The 23,917-nt window shown below is 47.2% G+C and overlaps 1 protein-coding gene across 1 annotated transcript; it reads left to right on the plus strand.

Annotated features, from left to right (window-relative positions):
- The first annotated feature begins 1,360 nt into the window (after window positions 1-1,360).
- On the plus strand, window positions 1,361-23,917 carry CRTAP (cartilage associated protein). The gene is made up of 7 exons (XM_037070719.1): window positions 1,361-1,959; window positions 6,646-6,795; window positions 10,464-10,635; window positions 14,896-15,024; window positions 18,392-18,537; window positions 19,582-19,665; window positions 23,128-23,917. Exons 1-7 carry the CDS (start codon window positions 1,489-1,491, stop codon window positions 23,179-23,181), a joined length of 1,206 nt encoding a protein of 401 aa, XP_036926614.1. The 5' UTR covers window positions 1,361-1,488; the 3' UTR covers window positions 23,182-23,917.

Genomic DNA, 23,917 nt, shown 5'->3' on the forward strand with positions numbered 1-23,917 from the left:
AAATATAAATATATATTTATATATATATAAAGGGAGAATGGGAATGTGGTGTAACGTTAGCAATTTGCGAATCTTGAGGAAGGAGCATATGGGAGTTCTTTGCACTGTCCTTGCAGCTTTCCTGTAAGTTATTTCAAAGTAAAAAGTTTAAACAATTTTTAAGTGCTGCTTTTAACATCCCATCCATATCCTTCTTCCCCAACCCCTCACCCAAGGACATTCTCTCATTGCTTTTACAGGGAAAGAGAGAAACATCAATGAGAGAGAGAAGCATCGATTAGCTGCTTCCTGTATTCACCTTGATGGAGAATCAAACCCACAACCTTTGGGTTATGGGGCGATGCTCAAACCAGCTGAGCCACACCAGTCGGGGCTCCATCCATATTTTTTGATGAGCACAAACAAGTTCTTGTACTATATTCTGAGGAGTGGAATCACAGGGTTGCAAGGTGCTGCATCTTCCACTTGGCTGGCTAAATAGTTTACAAAGTGCCACGGACATCCTTATTCATTTTAGTTATCTTTTTCTATCACCGACAAAAGTAAGGTGGTCAGCAGCGCTGCTGTCAAGAGTGTAGGCCTTGGACCAGAAGCCTCAGCCTCAGCAGGGTGCTGATTGGAAATGTGAATCTCAGAATGATGCTAAGTGAATTAAATCAGTCAGCGAAAGACAAGTACCATATGATTTCACTTAGATGTGGAATCTAAAGAAGAAAATTAACAAAATTGAAACAGACTCAGAGACACAGAGAACACACTGGTGGCTGCCAGAGAGCCGTGGGGTTGGGGGAGGGGGTGAAAAAAAAGTGGAGGGTTTAAGAAGTACAAATTGGTAGTTACAAATAGTCAGGGGGATCTCAGCATAGGGAATATAGCCAATCACACTGAAATAACGATGTATGGTGCCAAGCAGGTACTGGAGATATCGGGGGCACATATGATAAAGTATATGACCATCTAACCACTCTGCTGGACACCTGAAACCAATGTAAATTATTCTGAATGTAACCTGTAATCGAAAAATAACATTAAAAAGAGGTCATGAAAATAAAGTTCTAAGTCATAAACTATAAAAACATGCAAACTCTCAGATCCCGCAACCCAGACTTGGTGAATCAGAAACGCTGGGGATTCAGCCCAAGAACCTGCGTTTTCACAAATTCCCTCAGTGACTATAAAAGTGGCGCTAATTTATGATCCATTAGGACAGCGTCTGCCTTACAGGCCTCTGTCCCCAAACCACTAAACAGTCAAGCCCCCAGCTCGCGTGGGATAGTGTGAGACCTAGTGGTCTGCGCGCCCTTCCCAGGGCGCCCTCTCGTCAGGGCAGTTACGCCAGGACTCTCCGTTTGTTTGGAGGGGGGCGGCCGGACGGGGCGGGCCTGAAGCTGTCGTCTCCGCCTCCCAGGCATTCGGCCAGCCGCATCTCGCCCTCCTTCTTCCTTCTAGCTCCTTTCCTTCCTTCCTTCCCTCCTTCCGCCAGGCGCGATGGAGCCGGGACGCGGGGCGGCCGCAGCGCTGGTGGTGCTGCTGTGCGCCGGTTGCGCGCTGCCCTCCGCGTTTGCCCAGTTTGAGCGCTACAGCTTCCGCAGCTTCCCGCGGGACGAGCTGATGCCGCTCGAGTCGGCCTACCGGCACGCCCTGGACCAATACAGCAGCGAGCACTGGGCGGAGAGCGTGGGCTACCTGGAGATCAGCCTGCGGCTGCACCGTCTTCTGCGCGACAGCGAGGCCTTCTGCCACCGCAACTGCAGCCTGGTGCCGGAGCCCGAGCCCGCCCCCGGCCTCGCCCGCTACCCCGAGCTGCGCCTCTTCGGAGGCCTGCTGCGCCGAGCGCACTGCCTCAAGCGCTGCAAGCAGGGCCTGCCAGCCTTCCGCCAGTCGCAGCCCAGCCGCGAAGTGCTGGCGGACTTCCAGCGCCGCGAGCCTTACAAGTTTCTGCAGTTCGCCTACTTCAAGGCAAGTCTGCCCGGCCCCCGAGGCCCCGCCCCCCGCCTTAGGCTCTGGCCCCGCCCCCGCCCTGGGCTCTGGCCACGCCCCGTCTTGGGCTCTGACCACGCCCCCTGTTCTGGGCTACTTTCCACCGCTCTTACTGAACTCTGCGGTCGAACACGCAGTCCTGACGAAGGACGTCTCCACCTCCGCCCCCTTCTTCATCTTAGAGGTGGAAATATTTCAGCTAAGGCAGTGAATACATACATAGAACATCTAGCAAGGTGTCTGGCACCCGGCCAAGTGCTAGGTATTTGTTACCTATTATTGGAAGGCAGATTCATCTTTTCATATATGCCATTAAAATCCCTTTTTCTCACGTGAGTGGTGACTTTCAATAATTGAGCCAAACGAGGACCTGAGAAGCTGGCCAGCCCCTTTGAAAGAGGAGGAAATGGAGGCCAGGAAAGGGCAGGACTCGTGGTGAGGGCACATCCCAGCCTGAGGAGCAGACTTCAGCAGTGATTCATCAGGGTTGGCACTCTCTACTGTCTGTCTTTCATCTAGAATTCAACAACAGTGGGCTTCCTCCCTTTGGCTGCTGAGATTCCGTCTGTGATTGCTGGCTAAGAATAGCCACAAATTACAGTCCTGTATATCCTCTGAGTCCTTACTCTGGGGACCCACACGTTTTAAGAATGGACTGAATTCCCTGTTACTGGATAAAGAGGCTTGAGCTTGGCAAGTCTTCACTGGGTTTTGCCAAGAGAGCCCGCTCAAAGCCCAGATTCTCCTGTTTGTAATTGAAAACGGGTTTTAAAAGGAATACATTGCATTTATTTCAACGACTACAAAATTAGATGCCGGGCATTGGCCAGACTCTAGAGGTGGAAGTTGGTTGTTTTGTCTTAACTTTGCTTTGAGTCTTTGGCCTTCAAGATCTGTTTTTCGTATTTCCACTGAAACAGCCACGTGTATATTGCAGTCGTATGAGTAATACAATGGCCCAAGTGGAAGAAAAGCTGGGTTCTCTTGTGCTTGGGTGCAGTTTTATAAAACATACCAGTTTTGTGACTGTTTGTCCTGGCAATAAAAAAAGTTTAAAAATGGAACCAGGAATAAGATGAATGCATTTCCAGGACATTGAAAAATAATGGCTGGCTCATACAAGCACTATTTTTCAAGCAAAGAAAATGACTTGTTAAATTCTTTCTCTTTTTTTTGTATAGCTTTTGGCAAAGACAGAACCAAAATTGAATCACATAATCTTTACTTGTAAGGCTTGGGAGTAGCAAAAGCTCTGATTTCTTTTTTTTTTTAAGTTTTTATTTATTTATTTATCTTTAGAGGGGAAGGAGGGAGGGAGAGAAACATCAATGTATGGTTGCCTTTTGTGCGTCCCCTGCTGGGAGTTGGCCTGCAGGGAACCGGCCTGCAACCCATGCATGTGCCCTGACTGGGAATTGAACCGCAATCCTCTGGTTCGCAGGCCCGCACTCGATCCACTGAGCTACACCAGCTAGGGCAAGCTCTGATTTCTTTAATGTGTAGATGAATTTGAAACAAGTGGTGTAGGGAGGAGGGGAGGAGCATTTTACTCCATGTGCCCCTAAGGCCTGGGTTTTCTTCTTGATCGTGGCATCCTCAAAGTTTAGGGAGTTCATAGCTTCTCTTCCAAACCCTTTATAGGTCTTGTAACAATCCCTTAAAAGTCAGTACAATACCATCCTTTCATGGTATTTTGAGATCTCTTATAGGGCAGAAAAACGTTAAGAATTTCCTTAATAAATATTAAAAATTTTCATTGCTTCAACTGAAAATCACTGAGGAAGTGATTTTAGGTCGTGATATTGTGTGTTGTTTTTTGGGGGGGTTGTTGTTCCTTAAGGATGTTTGTTTATATTTTCACATTTTGTTTCTGGGTAGAGTGAAAATGATTGGTGACGGGCAGGTACATCCTCCCTGACTCCGTAAGGCAGAGGTAGATGGTGCTGGCTGCTGTGGCGGATTTGGGTAGATGCCCCCGTGCGGGGCCGATGGCTGGCCTGTGTTTCAGTGCAGAAGGACAAAGTCCTGATTGAACACACGGAGAGGGAGGGTGAGTTCCGGTGGCTGGAGAGAGGTGCGGAGGTGCGGGTGTGCCGTCTTATAGAGAAGGGGCCATCCTCCTGGCGTGTAGCTCTCAGTCCCACCATAGGTTTCATGTCACCAGCCACCTTAGGTTCATGTCACTGCCTGTGGGTTCTCTCTGTGGCTGCCATCTCCTTGAAATGCTCAACTTCCCCACAGGCCAAGGGAAAAGTGGGGTCCAGCGCTTTATCAAATCCTTAACGACTTTGAGCAGACTGAGCCGGCCCCCTCTCAGGCACCTTGTCCCATCCTTTGCCTGGATGTGGACTCTATTCTTTCCCAACCCAAAGGCCTGTCACCTCACTGATTTAGGAGTGGCTCGTTGGGCAGGTGGCTGGGGTCCTTTCATGCAGGTGGTTCTCTCTGTCAGGAGCCCATGGCTGGGTAGAGACTACCACCCCCTTCTCCAGAACCCAGCTGGGGTCTGTGTGAGGTTTAGCTGCCAAGATGTGGCTTCATGTTCCAGCTGGCCGAGCCAGGGTTAAAGTGCATAAAATCACTCTTTCCTCTTCAGAAAGGGGTTCCGCTTTGTAAATGCAGGTCCTACGTGAGAGGCCTTAAAAACCCCACTCTTTCCCCAGCTTTCTACATGCTTTTCTTAGAATTTGAGAATCTGATTGCATTGGCAAAAGGCTGTCAAATGGCTGCATTCATACCTCCTCCCTTCCTTCCGGCCAGGACTCGAAAGCTTTCTGTAGAGCCCTTTCCGACACAGTCTGCAGGCCACTGACCGGTGTCCCCAAAACACCAGCAGGGACACGTGGGAGTCATCCTCGCCCACAACTCTCTATTGTAGCCACCGCTGTTGTCTCTCAGTGACGTGGCTCTGTGCCACTCCTAGATTCTCAGGAATCCAAGTGTGACAAATAGCCCTTTCCTTTCTCTCTTCACACCTCATTCTCTCATCCCTGCATCCAAGTTCCCTCGGGATTGGCTGGAGGAGTCTCTTCGCAGGTGTATGGTGCCTCCCCTGCCCCCACCAGGTTGTGCCGTGGTTCCAGGGGCCACCCAGAGCTGGGACATCAATGTGTGTGTGTGTGTGTTGGGGGGGGGGGTCCTCTGGCTGTTGGTTGTGTGTCCGCACAGGGAGGTGTCCATATCCCTGTCTTCCTGCCCTCTTCAGCCCCCCTCCCCGCACAGCACCGAGTTCCTCCCCGAAGACCTCTGCCCTCGGGGGCTCTGCCCACAAGGGCACCGCAGCTGCTGCTCCTGCTTCTCCTGAAGCTGCCCAGGGAAACGTTTTAGGGGAGTCTCTCCTTCTCCCTCTCCTCCGTTCAGGCCAGCCAGCTTCTGCCCACCGCTCTCTCTCCCAGTTCTTTCTCTCCTCACACTCACCAAGTTCCCTCAATGGCGCAGGGCTTTTGTCCCATGAGTAATTTCTGTGTTTTGTCCAGAATTTACCTCCCATGAAGCAGTAAAGCTCAGAATCAGTTGGCCACTGCCTAACTGGGGAGATGAGAAAGGGGAAGAGAGAGCAAAAGATGGGTTACTTTTTACGATAGTATTATGTAGTCATAACGGTCATGTCCCAGTCACTGACCCTGTGTGCTGCCTTGTCCCGGGAAGTGGACCAGGCACGAGGAGTGATACAGCTGGGCCCCAAAAGGATCATAGTCTGGACGGGGGAGAGAGAGACACGTTAGCTGAGCCCACAGAGAGGTGTGAAAGCAGGAAGACAACATCCGGGACATACAAGGCTCTTCATCGAGGTTGCTAGGAGATAGGGAGGACTCACTACGATGTGTGGTGTATGAAGGCAGGGATTTCCCCCCCTTTTTTGCCTGTTGTTAGTTTCCAGAACAGTGCCTAGCATGCAGGGGGCGTTCCACAAATACTCGCCGAGTGAGTGGCTGAGTGGAGAGAGGATGTGGCGGCAGTCGCTGAGAACAGTGAACAGAAGGTTCTGCGAGGAACTTGGGAGCCTATCGATGGGTCAAGGTTTGGGCAGGAAAGCTGTGGTCTAATCATTTGGGTGAGTGGAGAGAATAAATAATGAAGGTGAGTCCCTTCATTCATAACTTATGTACAGAGGCTAGTGACAGTGGCGTGCAACTACCCTGAGGCCAAAGGGGCAAAGGGGACAACCTGGAAGGAGAGAGACTATATAGAGAGGGCCACCTTGGAAGGAGCTGTGACTTTCAGGTAAGGGACAAGAGCAGGCTGAGGTGACTAGGCAGGGAGGGAGCCAGGAGACTAAATAACCCAACGTTATTCTCTTCCCTCCCTGTAGTCTCCTAATGGGGTTCCTCACTGATGAACCCCACTGGAAGCTGGAGGGCAAAGTAGTTGATTGTTACAGTTCACACCATTCCCAAAGGCCAGCCCTCCTGGGGCACGGAGCCGGGTGGAGATGGGGAAGTAGATGGTGAAAGGCCCACGGGCCATCTGGTCACTTTCAGGGAATAAACGCTTTTCCGAAGTAGCTGGACCAGGTCTTGATGGGCCACAGGAGTTGCTGACCCCTCAGCTGGAAGCATTGTACAGAAACAAGAAGTTACTGAAAGACCCAGTAGGACCTCGTTTTGCAAAAACCACTGCTCACCATCCATTGAGTCGCTTTTGTCTTTCTTCTTTGTACTTCAGGCAAATAATCTTCCGAAAGCAATCGCAGCGGCTCACACCTTTCTACTGAAGCACCCCGATGACGAAATGATGAAGAAAAACATGGCTTATTACAAGAGCTTGCCTGATGCTGAGGACTACATTAAAGACTTGGAAACCAAGTCATATGAGGTATAGCTGGAGTTCACACAGCGGTCGGTTGCGATGTGAATTGTCGAAGAAGAACAGTTCTAGCCATGGAAGGGCTTCTAGTGATTTTTGATAGCATTTGATGAATACCTTGAAAATAGAAATAATTGACTTTTTAGCGTTGACCCATTTAAGAATGAGATTTTGCATTCCATGACGCAGTTAAAACCACCTTTCCTTTAAATGCTATATTTTTAGAAATATGGTCATTTGATTGTTCAGTTATTTATTCATTTGTAAAAATATTTATTTATTTTTAGAGAGAGGGGAAGGGAAAGAGAAAGAGTGGAAGAGAAACATCAATGTGTGGTTGCCTCTCATGTGTCCCCAACTGGGGACCTGGCCTGCAACCCAGGCATGTGCCCTGACTGGGAATTGAACTGGCGACCCTTTGCTTCAAAGGCCCATGCTCAATCCACTGAGCCACATCAGCCAGGGCAGTTTGTTTTTTAGATACAGTTGTTGATAGATATGTATTTATTGCCATTTCATTGTTCATAGTTTTGATCTTCTTTTTCGTAAATGAGTCCCTTTAACATTTTGTATAGTAATGGTTTGGTAATGATGAACTCCTTTAGTTTTTCCTTGCCTGGGAAGGTCTTTATCTACCCTTTGAGTCTAAATGATATTTTTGCTGGGTAGAGCAACTTTGGCTGTAGGTCTCAGCTTTTCATGACTTTGAATATACCTTGCCAGTCTCTTCTAGCCTGCAAAATTTCTTTTCAGCAATTAGCTGACAGTCTTATGGAAATTCCCCTGTAGGTAACTGCTTTTCTCTTGCTGCTTTTAAGATTCTCTCTTTATTTTTAACCTCTGGCATTTTAACTATGGTGTGTATTGAAGTGGGCCTCTGTGCATCCACCTTGTTTGGGACTCTCTGTGTGTCCTAGACTTGAATGTCTATTTCCTTCACCAAATTAGAGAAGTTTTCTTTCATTAGTTTTTTTCAAATAGATTTCCAATTTCTTGCCCTTTCTCTACTCCTGGCACCCCTATGATGTGAATGTTGGGCCTCTTGAGGTTGTCCCAGAGGTTGCTTACACAATCCTCATTTTCTTCTTGTTGTTCTGATTGGTTGTTTTTTGTTTCCTCATGTTCCAAATCATTGGTTTGATTCTCGGCTTTATTAATTACTGTTGTTTCTCTGTAAATTGTTCTTTATTGCAGTTAGTGTATCCTTTTTTTTCTAACTGAATCGTTTTTATGCTTTTGAGGTCCTCACTAACTTCCTTGAACATCTTTATAACCAGTGTTTTGAACTCTGCATCTGATAGATTGCTTATCTTCATTTTTTAGTTGTTTTTCTGGAGTTTTGATCTAGTCTTTCATATGGGCCATGTTTCTTTGTCCCCTCATTTTGGCAGCCTCCCTGTGTTTGTTTCTATGTATTAGGTAGAACTGCTATGACTCCCTGTCTTGGTAGCATAGCCTAATATAGTTGGTGTCCTGTAGGGTCCACTCTGGGTGCTCGAAGTATGCCCTCCTTGTACACTGTGTACACCCTCCTCTTGTAGTTGAGTCTTGGTTGCTGTTGGCAGATCAGTGGGAAAGATTTACCCAGACCAGTCAGCTGCAAGGACTGACTGTGACCACTGACTACCAAGCTCTGCCCTCCGTGGAGGATCAGCTGTGCAGGGGCAGGGTGAAGACTCTGACATGGCCTGTAGCTGTCCACTTGGTGTACAGGCTCTGAGATTTCCCAGGTGGTTCAGGCCAAGGGCAGCCCCTACCTGTGTTTTCTCCTGGGCCACCCTGCATGAGCTATACAACAGTCTAAGAAGGCTGCTGCTTGTGCTGGGCTTGGAGATTCCCAGACAAAGCCAAACTGGGGATCTAGGATGGTTGCTGCTTATGCTGGGCCTGGGACCACTTAGCGAGAGGTTTGGAGGCTGGGGATTCACTGAGGCCATCTCTTGCTTGTTTGATAGGATTTAGGAACTTATGAAGCACGAGCCAAGACCAGCCATTCCTATGGAAAAATCATAGTTAACAGTCTGGCTGGGCCTGTAAATTCAGTAGGACAGTCTCAGGGCATCTCCAGGGTAGGGCCCACGGTGTTGGCCAGGTTGATGGAGTGTCAGACGTGGCACCAGACTGCTGGTTCTGCAGCTCTGCGGGGAGGCCTCAGAGAGCGATAATGGCCTCTGCCCGCCTTTCTGTCTGAGAGAAAACTGTCCCCAGCTTTTGCCTTGATGATGCCAGACACTTCAGTTCCTCCTCATACGCCACTGGTGGCTTTCGAGCTGCTACCCTGGTGCCGGAGCTCAGAGAGAGTGCATGTGGGTTCTTTAAGGGGAACTGGTTGGGACTCCAGAAGTTTCTTCCACCCAGTGAATCCCCACTGGTTTTTACAGCCACAGTTATGGGGACTTATCTCCTGCCACTGGGCCCCTAGGCTGGGGGGCCTGGTGTGGGCTGGGACTCCTTGCTCCCGAGATATTCCTCCCAAATTTTTATCTACCACATGGGAGTGAGGGGCCAGCCTGTTCTGTGTCTGCGTCTCTCCTACCAGTGGGGCTAGAGGTGGTTTCTTTAATTCCGTAGTTGTCTGACTTCCATTCAACTTGATTTCTGTCGGTTCTGAGTGATGGCTGTTCTATATTTTAGTTGTAATTTTGAGGTCACTGCGAGAAGAGGGGAGCCATGTCTGCCTGCACCACCATCTGCCCCCTGTTTATTTCAAGGCCTGTCTTGGCTCCTCCGGGTTAGCAGGTTTTGACATGAATCCAAGATCTCTGTTTATTTCTCGTGAGACTCCCCCTCTTCCTCAGCCCTTGTTATTTCTCTGTTACCTGGTCTGGTCAACAGTGAGCAGAAATTCCTCGAGGTTTCCACTGCCTGGCCCTTGGCTGCCCTCCCCAGTAATTGGAGCTGATGTATGGCCTTCCTGTTTATCACTGCAGAGCAGCGGTTGGACAACAGCTCTGAAGCTTCTATCTTTTCCTTGATTAATTTGTAAGATCAGCTTCACTGAGGTATAATTATGTAAACTTTAATTTTGAATTTGAAATATACAGTTCAACAGGTTTGGGCAAATATAGGCAAGGCTGCAACTACCACCATAATCGGGATACAGAATCTTTTCATCTCCCCTAAAAATGTCCCCTCCTGTCCCTTTGTAGTCAAGCCTTTGTCCCAACCCCTGACCTCTCAGTGCCACTGCTGTGATTTCTGTGACTGTAGTTTCCCCTTTATCCTTGACTCGACCCTGATTTTATTCTTAAGTGCCTGCAACTTTTATAATTAAATGAAATAAGAAATGTTCCGTCGCCCTGGCCGGGTGATTCAGTTGGTTGGAGGGTCGTCCGAGGCACCAAAATGTTGTGTGTTTGATCCCCGGTCAGGGCATATCCAGGAGGCAACCGATCCATGTTTCTCTCTCACATTGTTGTTTCTCTCCCTCCCTCTCCCTTCCTCTCTCTCTAAAATTAATAACTATATCCTCGGGTGAAGATTTAAAAAAGAAGGAAAGGGTGGAAAAAACAAGGCATAAATTAAGTCACTAATTGGCTTCATATTTAATTAAGGGCCAGCGTGGTCCCTTCAGAATTAGTGAGAATGGAGCTCTGTGATGGTCCAATTCCTTTGGGAGGACAGGCGCACCTCCCTTCCTGCCTGGGACTTTCATTAGCCTCTCCTTGCTCCCCCAGAGCCTGTTCATTCGAGCCGTGCGGGCGTACAACGGCGAGAACTGGAGGACGTCCATCACCGACATGGAGCTGGCTCTTCCCGACTTCTTCAAAGCCTTTTACGAGTGTCTCGCAGCCTGCGAGGGCTCCAGGGAGATCAAGGACTTCAAGGACTTCTATCTGTCCGTAGCAGGTTGGTGGGGATTGAATCCCAGACGGCAGTGGGTAGCTAGCTGCGCATGGCCTCTGAGGAGCCTCCTTGGGCAGGGAGGACACCTACGCAGATCAGACCTGGCAGGGGCTTCTGGAGAGACAGGCAGTGTGACGTCCAAGCCTGGACCTGCAGAGGGCCTTTGTCGTATCAGCCCTGCCCGATTACGGATTCCCCACAGGCGTCTGGGAAAATAAAAACTGGCTCACGAGTAACTCGTGCCTCGTGTGACTGAGAGAACTCTGTTGGTGGAATTTTGTCAGCACACAGAAAGGTGTAGTGAGCCTCTACGTAGGTGTCGCCTAAGATAACTTTTGGGAAAAAAATTTCTGCTCATAAAACACTGCAGACTCATTCTAGGAGGTCTGGACAACATGGGAAGGAATGAAGAAGGGGAATGTAGAACCCCATCCAGAGGTAGCCCAGATTTTCCTCTGGTGGCCAGCGTCACTCCAGAAGCTGGGGCGTGGCCACGAAGGGACTTCTTGGGTTGGCTGTGGGAACAGCGACCCTCGGACCGCACCTGGTGGCAAGGGTGCCCTGGGCAAACAAGCCTGGGCGCCAGCTGGGTGCGGGCTGCCTCTCGGAGAGGCCCTACGTCCTTTGACGGTTAAAGGCTCCTAGAAACCTTGTGGTTTGGGGTTCTTGGATCCGGGCTTTTTAATTTTTAAAATAATTTTTTTTTGGCTTAGGTGTCTCTTTTTCCACAGAGTACCTTTCTTTTCCTTGCCAAAACCATGATCTTGTGAAAAATTTCAAACATTCAAAAAGTAGACAGATGAGCCCTGGCTGGTGTGGCTCAGTGGACTGAGCGTGGGCCTGTGCACCGAAGGTTGCCAGTCGGTTGGCAGCTGGTTGCCTGTCGGGCATGTTAGGGAGGCGACAGATCGATGTTTCTCTCTCCCCCTTCCCTTCTCTCTTGGATGAGAATGAAATACACCTTTAAAAAATGTTTAAAACAGGGTAACTTAAAAAACAAACAAACTCTTAACTAGATGCCAGGCCCTGGTCTCTGCTTTCTCTGTGTAGTATCTCACTTTTACAGCCACACGAGGAAGGCGAGAGCAATCTCCCCATTTTACCGCTGAGAAAGCTGAGGCGTAGAGAGTGTTGTGTTAATTGTCCTCAGGGGAAGGGCTGGGATCTGAACCCAGGATGTCTGACGGCAGAGTCTTACCTGTTAACCCTAATGGAATCGTGTCTTACCAGGTGGGGAACATTCCGCTTACACTTTATTTTGTTTTTGATAGCCAGGACATGCACATCATGCAAACGGTGAAAGAGACAAAAGGCCGTGCTGTGAAAAATGAGTCTCCTTCTGTAGCAGTCAGGGCCTGAGTGACAGTAGATGGCACACGTCCAGCAGGGTGGCTCACGAAGGGCTATCTACTGAAGTGTGGGTGAAGGAGACCCCAGAGGGCAACACAGGACCCGGGGCTACTAGTACTGAGCCATTCTCTCCTAGGCCGAGGGGAGGGAGGAGACACGGGCAGCTAAAGGCGGTCTTGCTTCCATCTACTCTCTTCTGCCGGTTCCACTCACCCCCAAAGGGAGCCATTTTTACTAGCTTCTGGTTTATACTTCTAAAAGGTTTTCTTTTTAATAAAAATAAGCAAAGATAAGTTATCTTTGAGATACCTAATATAGGTAGGTAGATAGCTAGGTAGGTAGGTAAGTAGGTAGATAAAGATACGTAGGGGATATTTTAGTTCTATTTTTAAATAATTTCAAACCTACAGAGAAGTTGCAAAAATACAAAGAACTCTCATATACTTCTACTCAGATTCACTAATTTTTTTAATTGATTTTGAGAGAGAGAGAAAGAAACATTGACTTTTGTTTAACACACCCAAGCACTCATTGGTTGATTCTTGTATGTGCCCTGACTGGGGATTGAACCTGTAACCTCGGCGTACAGAGATGATGCTCTAACCAACTGACATACCTGGCCAGGGCCAGAGTCACTAATTTTTAACATTGGTTGTGCTACTTTATCATCCTCTCCTTATGTGTATGTACATAATTGTTCTTATTTCAGGACCACATGAGAGTAGGTGGCACACATCATGACCCTTGCACCCATAACACCAGAGTGTATTTCCTAAAAACAATAATGCTCTCTGCATATCCACAGTGCAGTTATTACATTCAGGCAACTTAATATTGGTGCAATACTTTTATCCAATCAATAGTCTGCATTCTAACTTTGTCAGTTGTCCCAATAATATCTTTTCTAGTCAATAGAAACTCTTTTGCCTGGTACAGTCTAGCCCAGGATCACGTTTGCTAATTATTTTCTTCTTTAGTGTTTTTTAATTTGGAGCGGTTCCTTGGCTCTCCTTTGTCTTTTTATGCCATTGAAATTTTTTAGGAATTTAGGCCAATCACTTTATAGAACATTCCTCCGTTTGGGTTTCTATGATGTGCCCTCACGGTTATATTCAGGCTGTGCCTACTTAGCTGGAGCATTACAGGAGTGCTCTTCTCCGGGTACCACATCCTGATGTGCATGGTGGCTGTCGGCCCCAGATTGGTGATGCTAAGTTTTAAGCATTTGGTTATGGTGTATTTCAGCTTCCACCTTCTCCACAGTGTAATTACTATTTTTCCTTTTGAAAATAATAAATAATTGGTGGAGAGTGTCCATCCAACTCTGTGTTTCCCCACTCCCCCCAACCCCCAACTTCAATCCTCTGATTTAGCCTCTATTGAGGGTTCTTGCCTGAGTCATTTTTTTTTCTATAAAAGGTTGTATAGCGTGGGCCTGCGAACCAAATGATTGTGGTTCGATTCCCAGTCAGGGCACATACCTGGGTTGTAGGCCAGTTCCCAGCAGGGGACTCACTAGAGGCAACCATACATTGATGTTTCTCTCCCTTTCTCCTTCCCTTCCCCTCTAAAGAAAAATAAATAAAATCTTTAAAAAAAAGGTTGTATATACTCAAATCTGTTTTCCCCTTACTTTCATGTCTTCTTCTTTCTTACAGAATAGGTTCCATACTTGATACACTGTTGTGCTTTTTGTTCATTCCCCTTAACCACATGCCCTAACAAGTGCAGAGACATTGGGTCTTTTTTTTCAATCGCTACTCAGTACTTCATTGGTCAGGGCGGGGGACAATATACTACAGTGTATTCAATTATCTGATGGACATTTGGGTTATTCCAATATATTGCTATTACATATAACATTGCAATGGGAAATTTGAGACTTTTTTGTCTAATTATGGAAGCGTATTTTTAAAGTCATCTTAAGTGGGATTGATTGTGCAAAGAGTAAATGTTTCTGTAAATTATCTAGTATCTTGTTACCATTTTGCATTTCTACCAGCAACGGAAGAGAGTGCCTTTTCTTCTACAGTCTAACAAAATGTGCACCATTATTCTGGAGCCCTTTACTTCTAGTTGCAGGAAGGGAGAAAAGGCAGGGGCCAAGGACCCCATGGGAGATTTCGGGGGAGCAGGCCAAGAGGTAGCATTCATTAGTTGCTGCACTTCACATTTCATTGGCACAGCTAGTCAGATGGCCCCTACTCAACTGCAAAGGAGGCTGGGAAATGTAGTCTTTGATATCTTTATGTTATTATATTTAGATCCACCTATTGTTTTTCAAAGTCTTTATAGATTCTGTTGTTGGTATGTATCATACTTTATTAACCATCACCCTATTGATTGGCATTTAGGTAATTTCCAAATTTGTTTCCTGTTACGAACAGTGCTTCTGGGTGGCTATGTCTAAAAAAATTTTCCAGAATTAGACTGCTGGGTCAGAGGGTATATGTATTATAACCTTTGATACATTTTACCGAATGCTCTTTGAAAAATGTGTTCTTGTTTTGCTTCTACCGACAGAGCATGAGAGCAAGTCTCATTATTGTCTCCCTAACATGGGTGTCAGCATATTTTTTTAAATTTGCCAATATAACACTTTAAATTATCTTCAATGGCATTATAGTTCTTAATTACAAATGAGGTTTAGCATCATTTCACAGTGTTTATAAGGCATTTTTATCATTTCTTCTCTCAGCATCTTTTGGACCATTTTTACACTCGGTATTTGCCTTTTCTTGTTAATTTTGAGAAACTTTGTCCGTTAAAGGTTTCAGTCCTTTATCATAAGTGTTGCAAATATTTTACCTTTATCACCGATATTTTTACCTTTATCATCTGGGGGGTTAGGCAGAAGCATTATTAGGAAAGTGGTGAGTGCATGGCTCTGAAAATGTGTGTGTTTTCTTTCAGATCATTACGTGGAAGTTCTGGAATGCAAAATACAGTGTGAAGAGAACCTCACGCCTGTTATCGGAGGCTACCCAGTGGAGAAATTTGTGGCTACCATGTACCATTATTTACAGTTTGCTTATTATAAGTGTAAGTAGTCCTCCTCCTTGAAATCTTGGGCATGGTGCTTAATCCTTCTAAGACTCGGCTTCCCCCACTGTAGAAGAGAGGTCACCCTTACCTGTGGTTTGGAGATCAAGGTTACATCATCAGCATGGCCTAGTGACTCAGGGCGCAAGACTCTGGAACCTGACTGGCTGCCTGGGTTCAATTTCTAGCTTTACCAGTTACTCGCTTCCCTGAGTCTTAGTGTCCTCATCTGCGAAGTTGACGTGATAGCACTAACTCAGAATGAGATGAGGAATAAACCAGGTGATTGGCATGGACTGTAGAGGGAACTCACACACTGGCACACAGCAAACTCTGTATCAGTGTTTGTTCTTTCGGCCCTTACTTCCTTCCCTCCCCATCACAGGCCTTGCTTTTTTGACTGTTATAGGGTATCATTCCAGTCGGCTCTCCCTCGACCTGAAACTGGAGTTTGTCGGTCAGAGCGTTCCAAGGGGACACAGGGAACAAATGCGAGAGGGAAAGTAGTTTAGTGCTCAGTCGTCAGAGCCGGTCTTTTTGGCGTTCCTTCTCTTCCCATGATGGGCGTTGCTGAGGGCCACTTGTTCGGCAGCAGGTACCTTGGTGGCTCAGTGACAGCACAGGGGGATTGTTGGAGACAGCTGCAGTGGGAACTTCGTCGTCCTATTGACGAAATGCCTCAGTGGCAGGGGACTGGCTGGACTCCCCTTCAAACTTAGGGGCGGCTGGCCTCAGGCATTCGGGGAAGTCCCGGGAAGAGTGACAGGTGACCTTGACTTCTATAGCCCTCCTTCCCCATTGTGGACGTTTGTTCTTGGTTGGGTTCCCTCTTGCTGCACCAGCTGCCTTCCTTTTTATCCCGCCTCCCGTCCTCTTTGGGGCACACTGAAAGACTTGCCTGCTGAAGGTGAAAAGAAAAAAATTTTTTTCTCTACATATATATATTTTTCAATAGTTAATTTTTGCTTCTAGTCAAGATTGCTCCTCTGAAACAGTCATTTTCACCAGGTCTTCTTGAGTTCAGTAACTTGGCTCTCTCAGGAGTGAACTTGATCTTCCGGCAGCCTGATCGGCACCTAAGGACCCAATGAAAAGCTCTGCTGTTTTAGTTGAAACATTTCCGAGATCAGCCAGAGAGTGAGGTGTGTCTTAAACAGGTGTCCTTCCCTGAAGTCCCCATCCATGGGTGGCAGGAATGAGATCTTGTTTGTCACAACAACCCTGGCACTGGCTCTATGGTAGGGGACTATTCAGCACAGAGGATGAGAGTCATGTTCTCCATCATCTACAAACACGTTTCATGTGAGACAGCACTGAGCGCACAGTAGGTCCCCAGCAAATATTTATCGACTTGACTCTAGTGTTAAGGGGATAGTTTCTTACTAGGCAATGTTTTCTTGTGAAGAGCCCTCTTTTTTTGATATAAGCCATTGATTGGTGCTTAGTCCTGGCTTGTTGCAGCAAACCAAACCTCCAGGAGCTGTAGAGAGAAACATCGAGGCAAAGGACCCATTCCCTTCTCCGTCCTTCCGCACCCCTCGCCCCAGTGATAGCCAATTGCTTTTGTTCATCCACACTTGGAAGATCCCGTTTTAATGAGAATGATGAAAACTATGTACACGGTTTAAAAAACAGCTTACTGTGAAAACTTTAAAACACCGTAGAGAGGGTGGGATAATGAACTGCAGTCTGCCCACCACCAGCTTCAACTTTCACCAACACTTGGCTGATCTTGGGTTCACAGTTTAAATTGGATTAAAACATTGGGTTCACAGTTTCAGCTGGATTACAACATAACCTAGTTTTTCTTTTTTAAAGATTTTATCTATTTGTTTTTAGACAGAGGGGAAGGGAAGGAGAAGGAAAGGGAAAGACATCAATGTGAGAGAAAAACATCGGTTGGTGGCCTCTTGTATACACCCGGACGGCGGCCCAAACTCACAGCCCAGGCACGCGCCCTGACTGGAATCAAAACTGGCGACCTTTTTGCTTTGCGTGGTGAAAAGCACTTCATTTTGCTTTGCGCGACCCTTTTGCTTTGCGCCCAACCAACTGAGCCACACCAGTCAGGGCACGTAACCTGGTGTTTTTATTTCATTTTCATGAAAATCTGTGCTGGCGCTTCACTGAGCTGGCCCCCAGCTAGACTTTGGAACATGGGGAGAATGCATCAGGGCTTGGTTCTGCAGGCACAGAGCCAGAAAACGGGGAGTTTAGAAGTGTTCCAGACACTTCCAGACTCTGGCAGCTCGCTGGCCTTCTGAAATCTGCATGTGCTCTCAAAATTGCCCACTCTATCAGGAGCTGTGGCAAAGACTTTTAAACACTGGTAACCAAAACACCTAGCTTTGCTTACTCCTCCCCAGGAAATCTTTGCTTATTAGGGTGATAGGTGCTCAGTGTGAGCAAAATTTGCTTATCAATATTGACTTCGTGAAAGTCTGCTGTGTCTTTTTGAGGACAGGCCTTGTGGATACCTTGGCCCTAAGACCCTGGTTTTAAAGTTGTCATTACCAGAAATAGCCACTGGGTGGCATGATATATTCATACCCAGGCTTTGGTTACTGTGGTCAACCAGAGCTTGAACAAAGGTAGGGTTTCTGGATTATAAATTGGAGTAGATTGGGCCAGAATGAATACCCAGGGCCTTGTGACTCATCACTTCTTCTTCCTTGTCCCCTACCCTTGAGACAAATCCCAACCCCTGCAAAACTTCTATGCTAAAGGTGCTATATAGGCCGGACAACTCTAGGGAAGGAGGCTGGAGGTGAGAATCTCACTTCCAGGAAATGAGAAGACCAGGTGGGTTTTCAAATCTCCTGCAGCCCAGATTGTCCACCATCCTTCTGAGTTTCCTAGATTTGGTTTAGCTGTAGGAGGGTCCACCTGGGTCCGAGGATGGTGGTATCATTTAGATGGGACCCGGGTGCTTGGGAACCTAGATGCGGGTGGCGGTGGGGGAGTGGCAGGGGGGCCAGGGGGTGGCTTGTTTGCTAATAACCACATCCTCCCTAACTCCCTTATCTCCTTGACAGTCCAGGTCTTGGGACCCAGGCCCCTCTGGTTCCAGGGGTGTGAGCCCAGCTCCGGTTGCCAGAGCCCGAGGTGGAATGTAGTAGGCATTTCCACACGGGCCTGTCTGCCTAATAAGGAACCTGTATGTTTTGAAGCTCCAGGCTGTCAGGGAGACCCAGTCTGTGACCTGCCACCCAGGGACGATCCTGGTTGGTCACCAGCTACCCACTGTCTGCAGGAGGGACTGCAGAGGGGACTCGTTTGCACCCTTTTCCTTTAGGAAATTGCACTGGAAGGAAGGGTGGCCTGTGAGAGCCACTGATTTCCTGTTCCTCTTTCTCCACCCCCCCAGTGAGCGACCTGAAGAACGCAGCCCCCTGTGCAGTCAGCTACCTGCTCTTTGACCCCAGCGACCAGGTCATGCAGCAGAACCTGGTGTATTACCAGTACCACAGGGACAAGTGGGGCCTGTCAGATGAGCACTTCCAGCCCAGACCGGTAAGTGCCCCGAAGCCACCTCGGCTCTGTGCCTCCCCGTCAGTCTCGCTTTCAGAAGGCTGCTTCGCACCTGAAGACACAGGGCTGTTTTGGAAATAAAGGAAACTAATTTCTTTCCCTGTTTTCGTCTTTTGACATTTTACTGCTCTATTCTGATTTTTAAACCCGTACAAATTCTACAGATTTCAAACATTAGAGAAGTATTTTACTTAGAGAGTGAAGTTGCCCCATCATTCCGCACTTTCTGTTCACCCCCTGCCTGTAGCTGTTCTTTAGTCATCTGTGCAGCGTGAATTCTCTTATTTTTACAGAAACGAGCTCATACTTCACACACAGCTTTGTGTCCTGCTTTTGTTTTATTTGACTTTTCTAGGGTGACTTTGGTTCCCCAAACCATGCAGGTTTCAAGGGTAAAAAATCACCGGGACATCATCTGCACACGTGCACCCCTGGCCCCAGACACTTGCTTTATCTTTCTAAGGATTCATCAGGAACATTGTCCGGGTCCCGCCCCCACGCCTCCTTTGGTATCATGGTAACCGCGTCACAGCAGGCTCGTTCATGGATGCGTCATCATTTACTTCCCATGATGGACAAGCTCAGCTTCCCATGTGTTCGGAACTCCGTGGGTTATAATTACATTCAGAAGGTCTTTTCTAAATGATCTTTGTTCTTCACTTGCACTTCCCCTGGGATTTCTGTGTGGCGTCCTGGTTTGTCGGTCACAGGTCTTCTTCCTTCACACCTGTACCCACGCCTTCCTGCCCCCACGCACGCCCCTCCCCTCATACATGTCTCGTTCATTAGGGGCTGGCCACTCTTTTTTTTAAAAATTGAGACATAATTCAAATACAATACAATCCACACTTTTAAAGTACATACATCACAGTTTTATTATAGTCGCAGAGTTGTGTGCCCATGACCTCTATATCATTTTAATTATTTTCCTCACCCCCCCCTCCCCGAAAAAATTCCTATGCCTCCTCTCAGTTCTACCATTAAAAGGTTGCTCATATATACTCTTCTCTGTCTGTGTCCGAACAGGAAGCGGTTCAGTTCTTTAACGTGACTGCGCTCCAGAAAGAGCTGTATGACTTTGCAAAGGAAAATATAATGGATGACGATGAGGTAAGTTTTCATAGTNTTAAAGTACATACATCACAGTTTTATTATATTCACAGAGTTGTGTGCCCATGACCTCTATATAATTTTAATTATTTTCCTCACCCCCCCCCCCCGAAAAAATTCCTATGCCTCCTCTCAGTTCTACCATTAAAAGGTTGCTCATATATACTCTTCTCTGTCTGTGTCCGAACAGGAAGCGGTTCAGTTCTTTAACGTGACTGCGCTCCAGAAAGAGCTGTATGACTTTGCAAAGGAAAATATAATGGATGACGATGAGGTAAGTTTTCATAGTTAGCACACATCTGGCTAGGAGAAAATATTACTCACGTCTTCGCTAAACATCACTGGAAGGCGAGTCGTCCCTGAAATAGGAAACAGAAGGGGACCTTGAAACACACAGTTTCTGTGGGCGTGTTAATGAAAGTCAGAGCTCTGGTTTGGGGAGGACGGGCTTTCTAGGAACCTGGCTGAGGGCCACAATCCCCACCAGTGGGGTGGTGTGATGCGCCAGAAATCGAGAGCTGTCCAACCATCATTTTTTTGTACTTTATAAAAACACAGTGAATTTTCAATTACTCATCACGCTGAAGACACTTGGAAACGCCCATTCTGATTTTCATATGAGATTATCTTTTTTTTTTGTAAGTTAGGTCCTTGCTCTAATCCTGAGTCTCACTCAGCTGACTCCTTTCTCACTTACGGACCAGTGATTGTGTGGCTGGGCAGCCTCATCCCAGTAAAGCCAGCGTTAGGGGTAGCGTTTAGAGAGATGCGTTTGGAACAAACTGGGAAATGCTCCCTAAGACAGCCGGGGACATGCCAGCCATTGGAGTTGGAAGAGAGCGGTGAGCTTGTTCTGGTCAGACCCCTCACTTCATAGGTGAGGAGCTTGGGGGGCAGGAAAGTTCTGTGAGTTTCTAGGCACCCCCCCTGGGGGGGGCCCTGTGCCTCCACATCTGCTCTTTCCACTGCCCCGGGTTTCTGTGAAACAGTGCTAAATAACGCATCATCCTGGAATTTGATTTCTGTGCACAAATTTGCGTGGGATGGACCCATCGCTAGAATTCATTTAACTCCCTGGAACTTCAAGTCCCTTATGTATAAAAGGGGGCTAATAATACTGACCCCACAGGGTTGGGGAATGAAACACTAGGTGGCCTGTGGACGGGCTCTGTGAACTAGGAAGTGAGGCGCGTGCCGTGGGTCTCAGGCTGGGTTCCGCTGCAGCAGGTTCTCAGAGACGGTCTCAGGATGCTTTGAAGGAAGAGGTGCTACCGACCTTCAAACAGAGTCGGCTGCTGTGGTTTGTAAAGTGGAGGAAAAGATCTTTCCAAAAAGAGGGAGGAGTTGAGTTTCCAATCATCCAGAGGCAAGCTACTATTGATACTTTGGTATATATGCTTCCAGTTTTTTCTGCACATTTTCCAGCATATATTTATTATAAACTCAACTGTAATTATATATCATGGCTTTTCCACTCAACACTGTACTGTGAGCAGTTTTCCATGTTAGGTTTTTCTAGAGCAGCTGTATTAATGTATTGTTCACACACTATAAAATTATTCTTAAAGTATTCGATTCAGTGAGTTTCAGTATATGTATGAAGTTGTACATGCAACGTGACTATTCAGTTATAGAGCATTTTCATCCCCCCCCAAAGAAACCCCAAACCTATTAGTAGTCCCTTCTCTGCCCTCTGCTCACCTCTCTCTCTCCTCTGCCCCCAGCCCTGGGCAACCCCGAATCTACTCTCTGTTTCTGGATTTACCTCTTGTGGACATTTCATATAAAAGAATCACACGATATGTGGTCTTTTGTGACCGGCTTCTTTTACGAAGCATAATGTTTTCAAGTCCAGCCATGTCATAACATGTATCATGTTATATGTAAAAATTCCTTTTTATTCCATGTTCCTATGCCATGTTTTGTTGATCTGTTCCTCTGCTGGTGGCCATTTGAGTTGTTTCCACATTTTGGCTGTTTTTGATTAATGATGTTATGAACATATTTGTGTCCAAGTTTTTATCTGGACAAAAGCATTCAGTCCTCATGCCCAGGAGTATGTGCCTAGGTTTGTCACGAGGAGTAGGATTGGTCGGCCACTGCTGGTTAACTCGAGAAGTTGCCCGATCGTCTCCGAAGCAGCCGCACCGTTTTACGTCCCCACGGGCGTCGTGGGAGGGTACCAATCTGCTACATCACCATCAACACCGTAGCCTTGGCCTTCTTTGTTATAGCTGCCTGTCCTCGTAGGTGGGAAATGGGGTCTCCCTGTGGCTTTGATTTGCATTTCCCTAGTGACTAATGATGTTGAACATCTTCTCCTACGCTTATTAGCTGTTTGTATGGCTTCTCTGGAGAGATGGCTCGTCTAATCAAACCTTTGGCCCATTTTTTAATCGAGTTACTCGTCTTTTCATTGTGAAGTTGTGGCAGCTCTTTTTATGTTCTGGCTGTAAGTCCCCTGCTGGGTGTGTGAATTGCAGATATTTTCTCACAATCTGTGGGTTGTCTTTTTCATTTTCTTGATGGTGTTTTAACACACAAAAGTTTTAAATCTTGGTGAAATCCAACTTACTCGTTTTTGTTATTTGTGTTTTTGGTGTAATATTGGAGAAATAAATGATCACCTAATCCAAGTTCACAACTCCTATATTTTAAGATTGTTATAGGTTAAGCACTGACATTTAGAACTACAGTCTATTTTGAGTTAATTTTCCCTATAATGTATGCACATCAACATGCAAAAAACCCCACGGCTAACCACACAGTAAATGCTGAAACAGAACACTTTTCTTATAAGGTTGGGGATAGGACGAGAATGTCCACTCTCTCTCTTTCTGTTTGACACTATGCTAGGAGTTTTAGCTAGGGCGGTTTGCAAAGAAAAATAAGTATAAGGCACCCAGATTGAAAAAGAAGTAAAATTAGCATGATATTCATAGAAAACATGATCTCATCATTCCCACTGTCAGGCTGAGGATGTTCTCTTCTTACTTTGTTGGGTAGTTTTATTGTGAAGATTCAGTAAAGCTCTTACATGTCACCAATGAGGAAACTATTTCAGGAGAAGAACCCGGGTCTTGGTCCTTGAAAAGCTCATGGGCTGGTGAGCAGGGCGGAAAGGAAGGGGCAGTCCGTGTGCCTCTGGTATAACTGCTGATGGGACGGTGGAGGCGTGGGGAGGGCGGCACTGAGCAGGGTGTTTCGGAGGCTGGCTGGACTTCCCACCTCACGCTGGCCATCTGTGGGGGCTGCAGAGCACTTGGCTCCAAGTTCACATGCAGTGGAAGCCAGGTGCCTTCCCAGGGAGAAGCCCAGTTCTCGGCCCAAGAACAGGGAGGAAAGGCCGCTGCAGCCCAAGCAGCAGGCAGCTGGCAGTGGCCCCTCAAAACAGTCTCTGCTCACCAGCACCCCTAAAGACAGGCAGCCCAAGTAACAGAGGTGTCCTGTTGTCTCTTACAGGGGGAGGTTGTGGAATACGTGGATGACCTCTTGGAGCTGGAGGAGACCAGCTAGTCCACAGCAGCCAGAGAGACTTCCCCTTGATGTTCAGGAAACACAGATTCTTTGCCTTCCCTTTGCCCGTAGCCCAAGTTGTTGATACCTCAAAGTCTTCTCTTTACTCTGTGAAGTGAAAGGGAAGCCCCATCTCTCACTACATATATCAAGGGGTGAGCCTGCCTTCCCCGTGACCACCCCTGCCCCCGCCCACTCCTGCTTTCTCTGTGCTCACACCTGTGCTCACACCTGCCTCTCCACCTTCACACCTGTTTTCTCCATGTTCATACCCCCCTTTCTCACCATTGTGGTCGGAAGCAGAGTCTTCTATTTGTTTCCCCAGAAAAACGCAACACTATTTTTTAAATAAGAAAAATACTCCTAAAAGATGATGAATTGTGGAAAACCTACTTCGACCTTTCTGCTCTTCCAGATGTTAGTCCTTTTTACCCCTGTGCCCCGACCCAGGAAAGCTGGTGGAAGACAAGGGTAAACTTCCACATGTCCGTGGCCGTCTGCACGTGGCCCGACCCGCACCGTTTCTGGCACCCCCCGAAAAAGAAGCTGGACGGCACCGTGCAGTACAGAACTATGGCTTTGCTCCACACTTGTGCGTCTCCTAAGTCCTACCGTGGTTGTTCCGTTCCAGTTGGGGACAAGACCCGGTTGCCAGGCCCCGAGTTGGAAATGGAGGAAAGCAAAGGGAGTCTTGTTTCATATGTTCCTTCAATAAATATTTATTGAGCACCTCCTA

This window comes from Sturnira hondurensis, unplaced genomic scaffold (genome assembly GCF_014824575.4).
Source record: "Sturnira hondurensis isolate 20B ecotype Veracruz unplaced genomic scaffold, ASM1482457v3 Scaffold0019006, whole genome shotgun sequence".
Taxonomy (NCBI): Eukaryota; Metazoa; Chordata; class Mammalia; order Chiroptera; family Phyllostomidae; genus Sturnira; species Sturnira hondurensis.

Bases quoted from the DNA above. Each gene is read 5' to 3' on its own strand.
- CRTAP (XM_037070719.1), top strand. From the start codon at position 1,489: ATGGAGCCGGGACGCGGGGCGGCCGCAGCGCTGGTGGTGCTGCTGTGC. The intron at 18,538-19,581 runs GTAAGTGCCCCG...GTGTCCGAACAG, and splicing joins AGCACTTCCAGCCCAGACCG to GAAGCGGTTCAGTTCTTTAA. The intron at 19,666-23,127 runs GTAAGTTTTCAT...TGTCTCTTACAG, and splicing joins ATATAATGGATGACGATGAG to GGGGAGGTTGTGGAATACGT.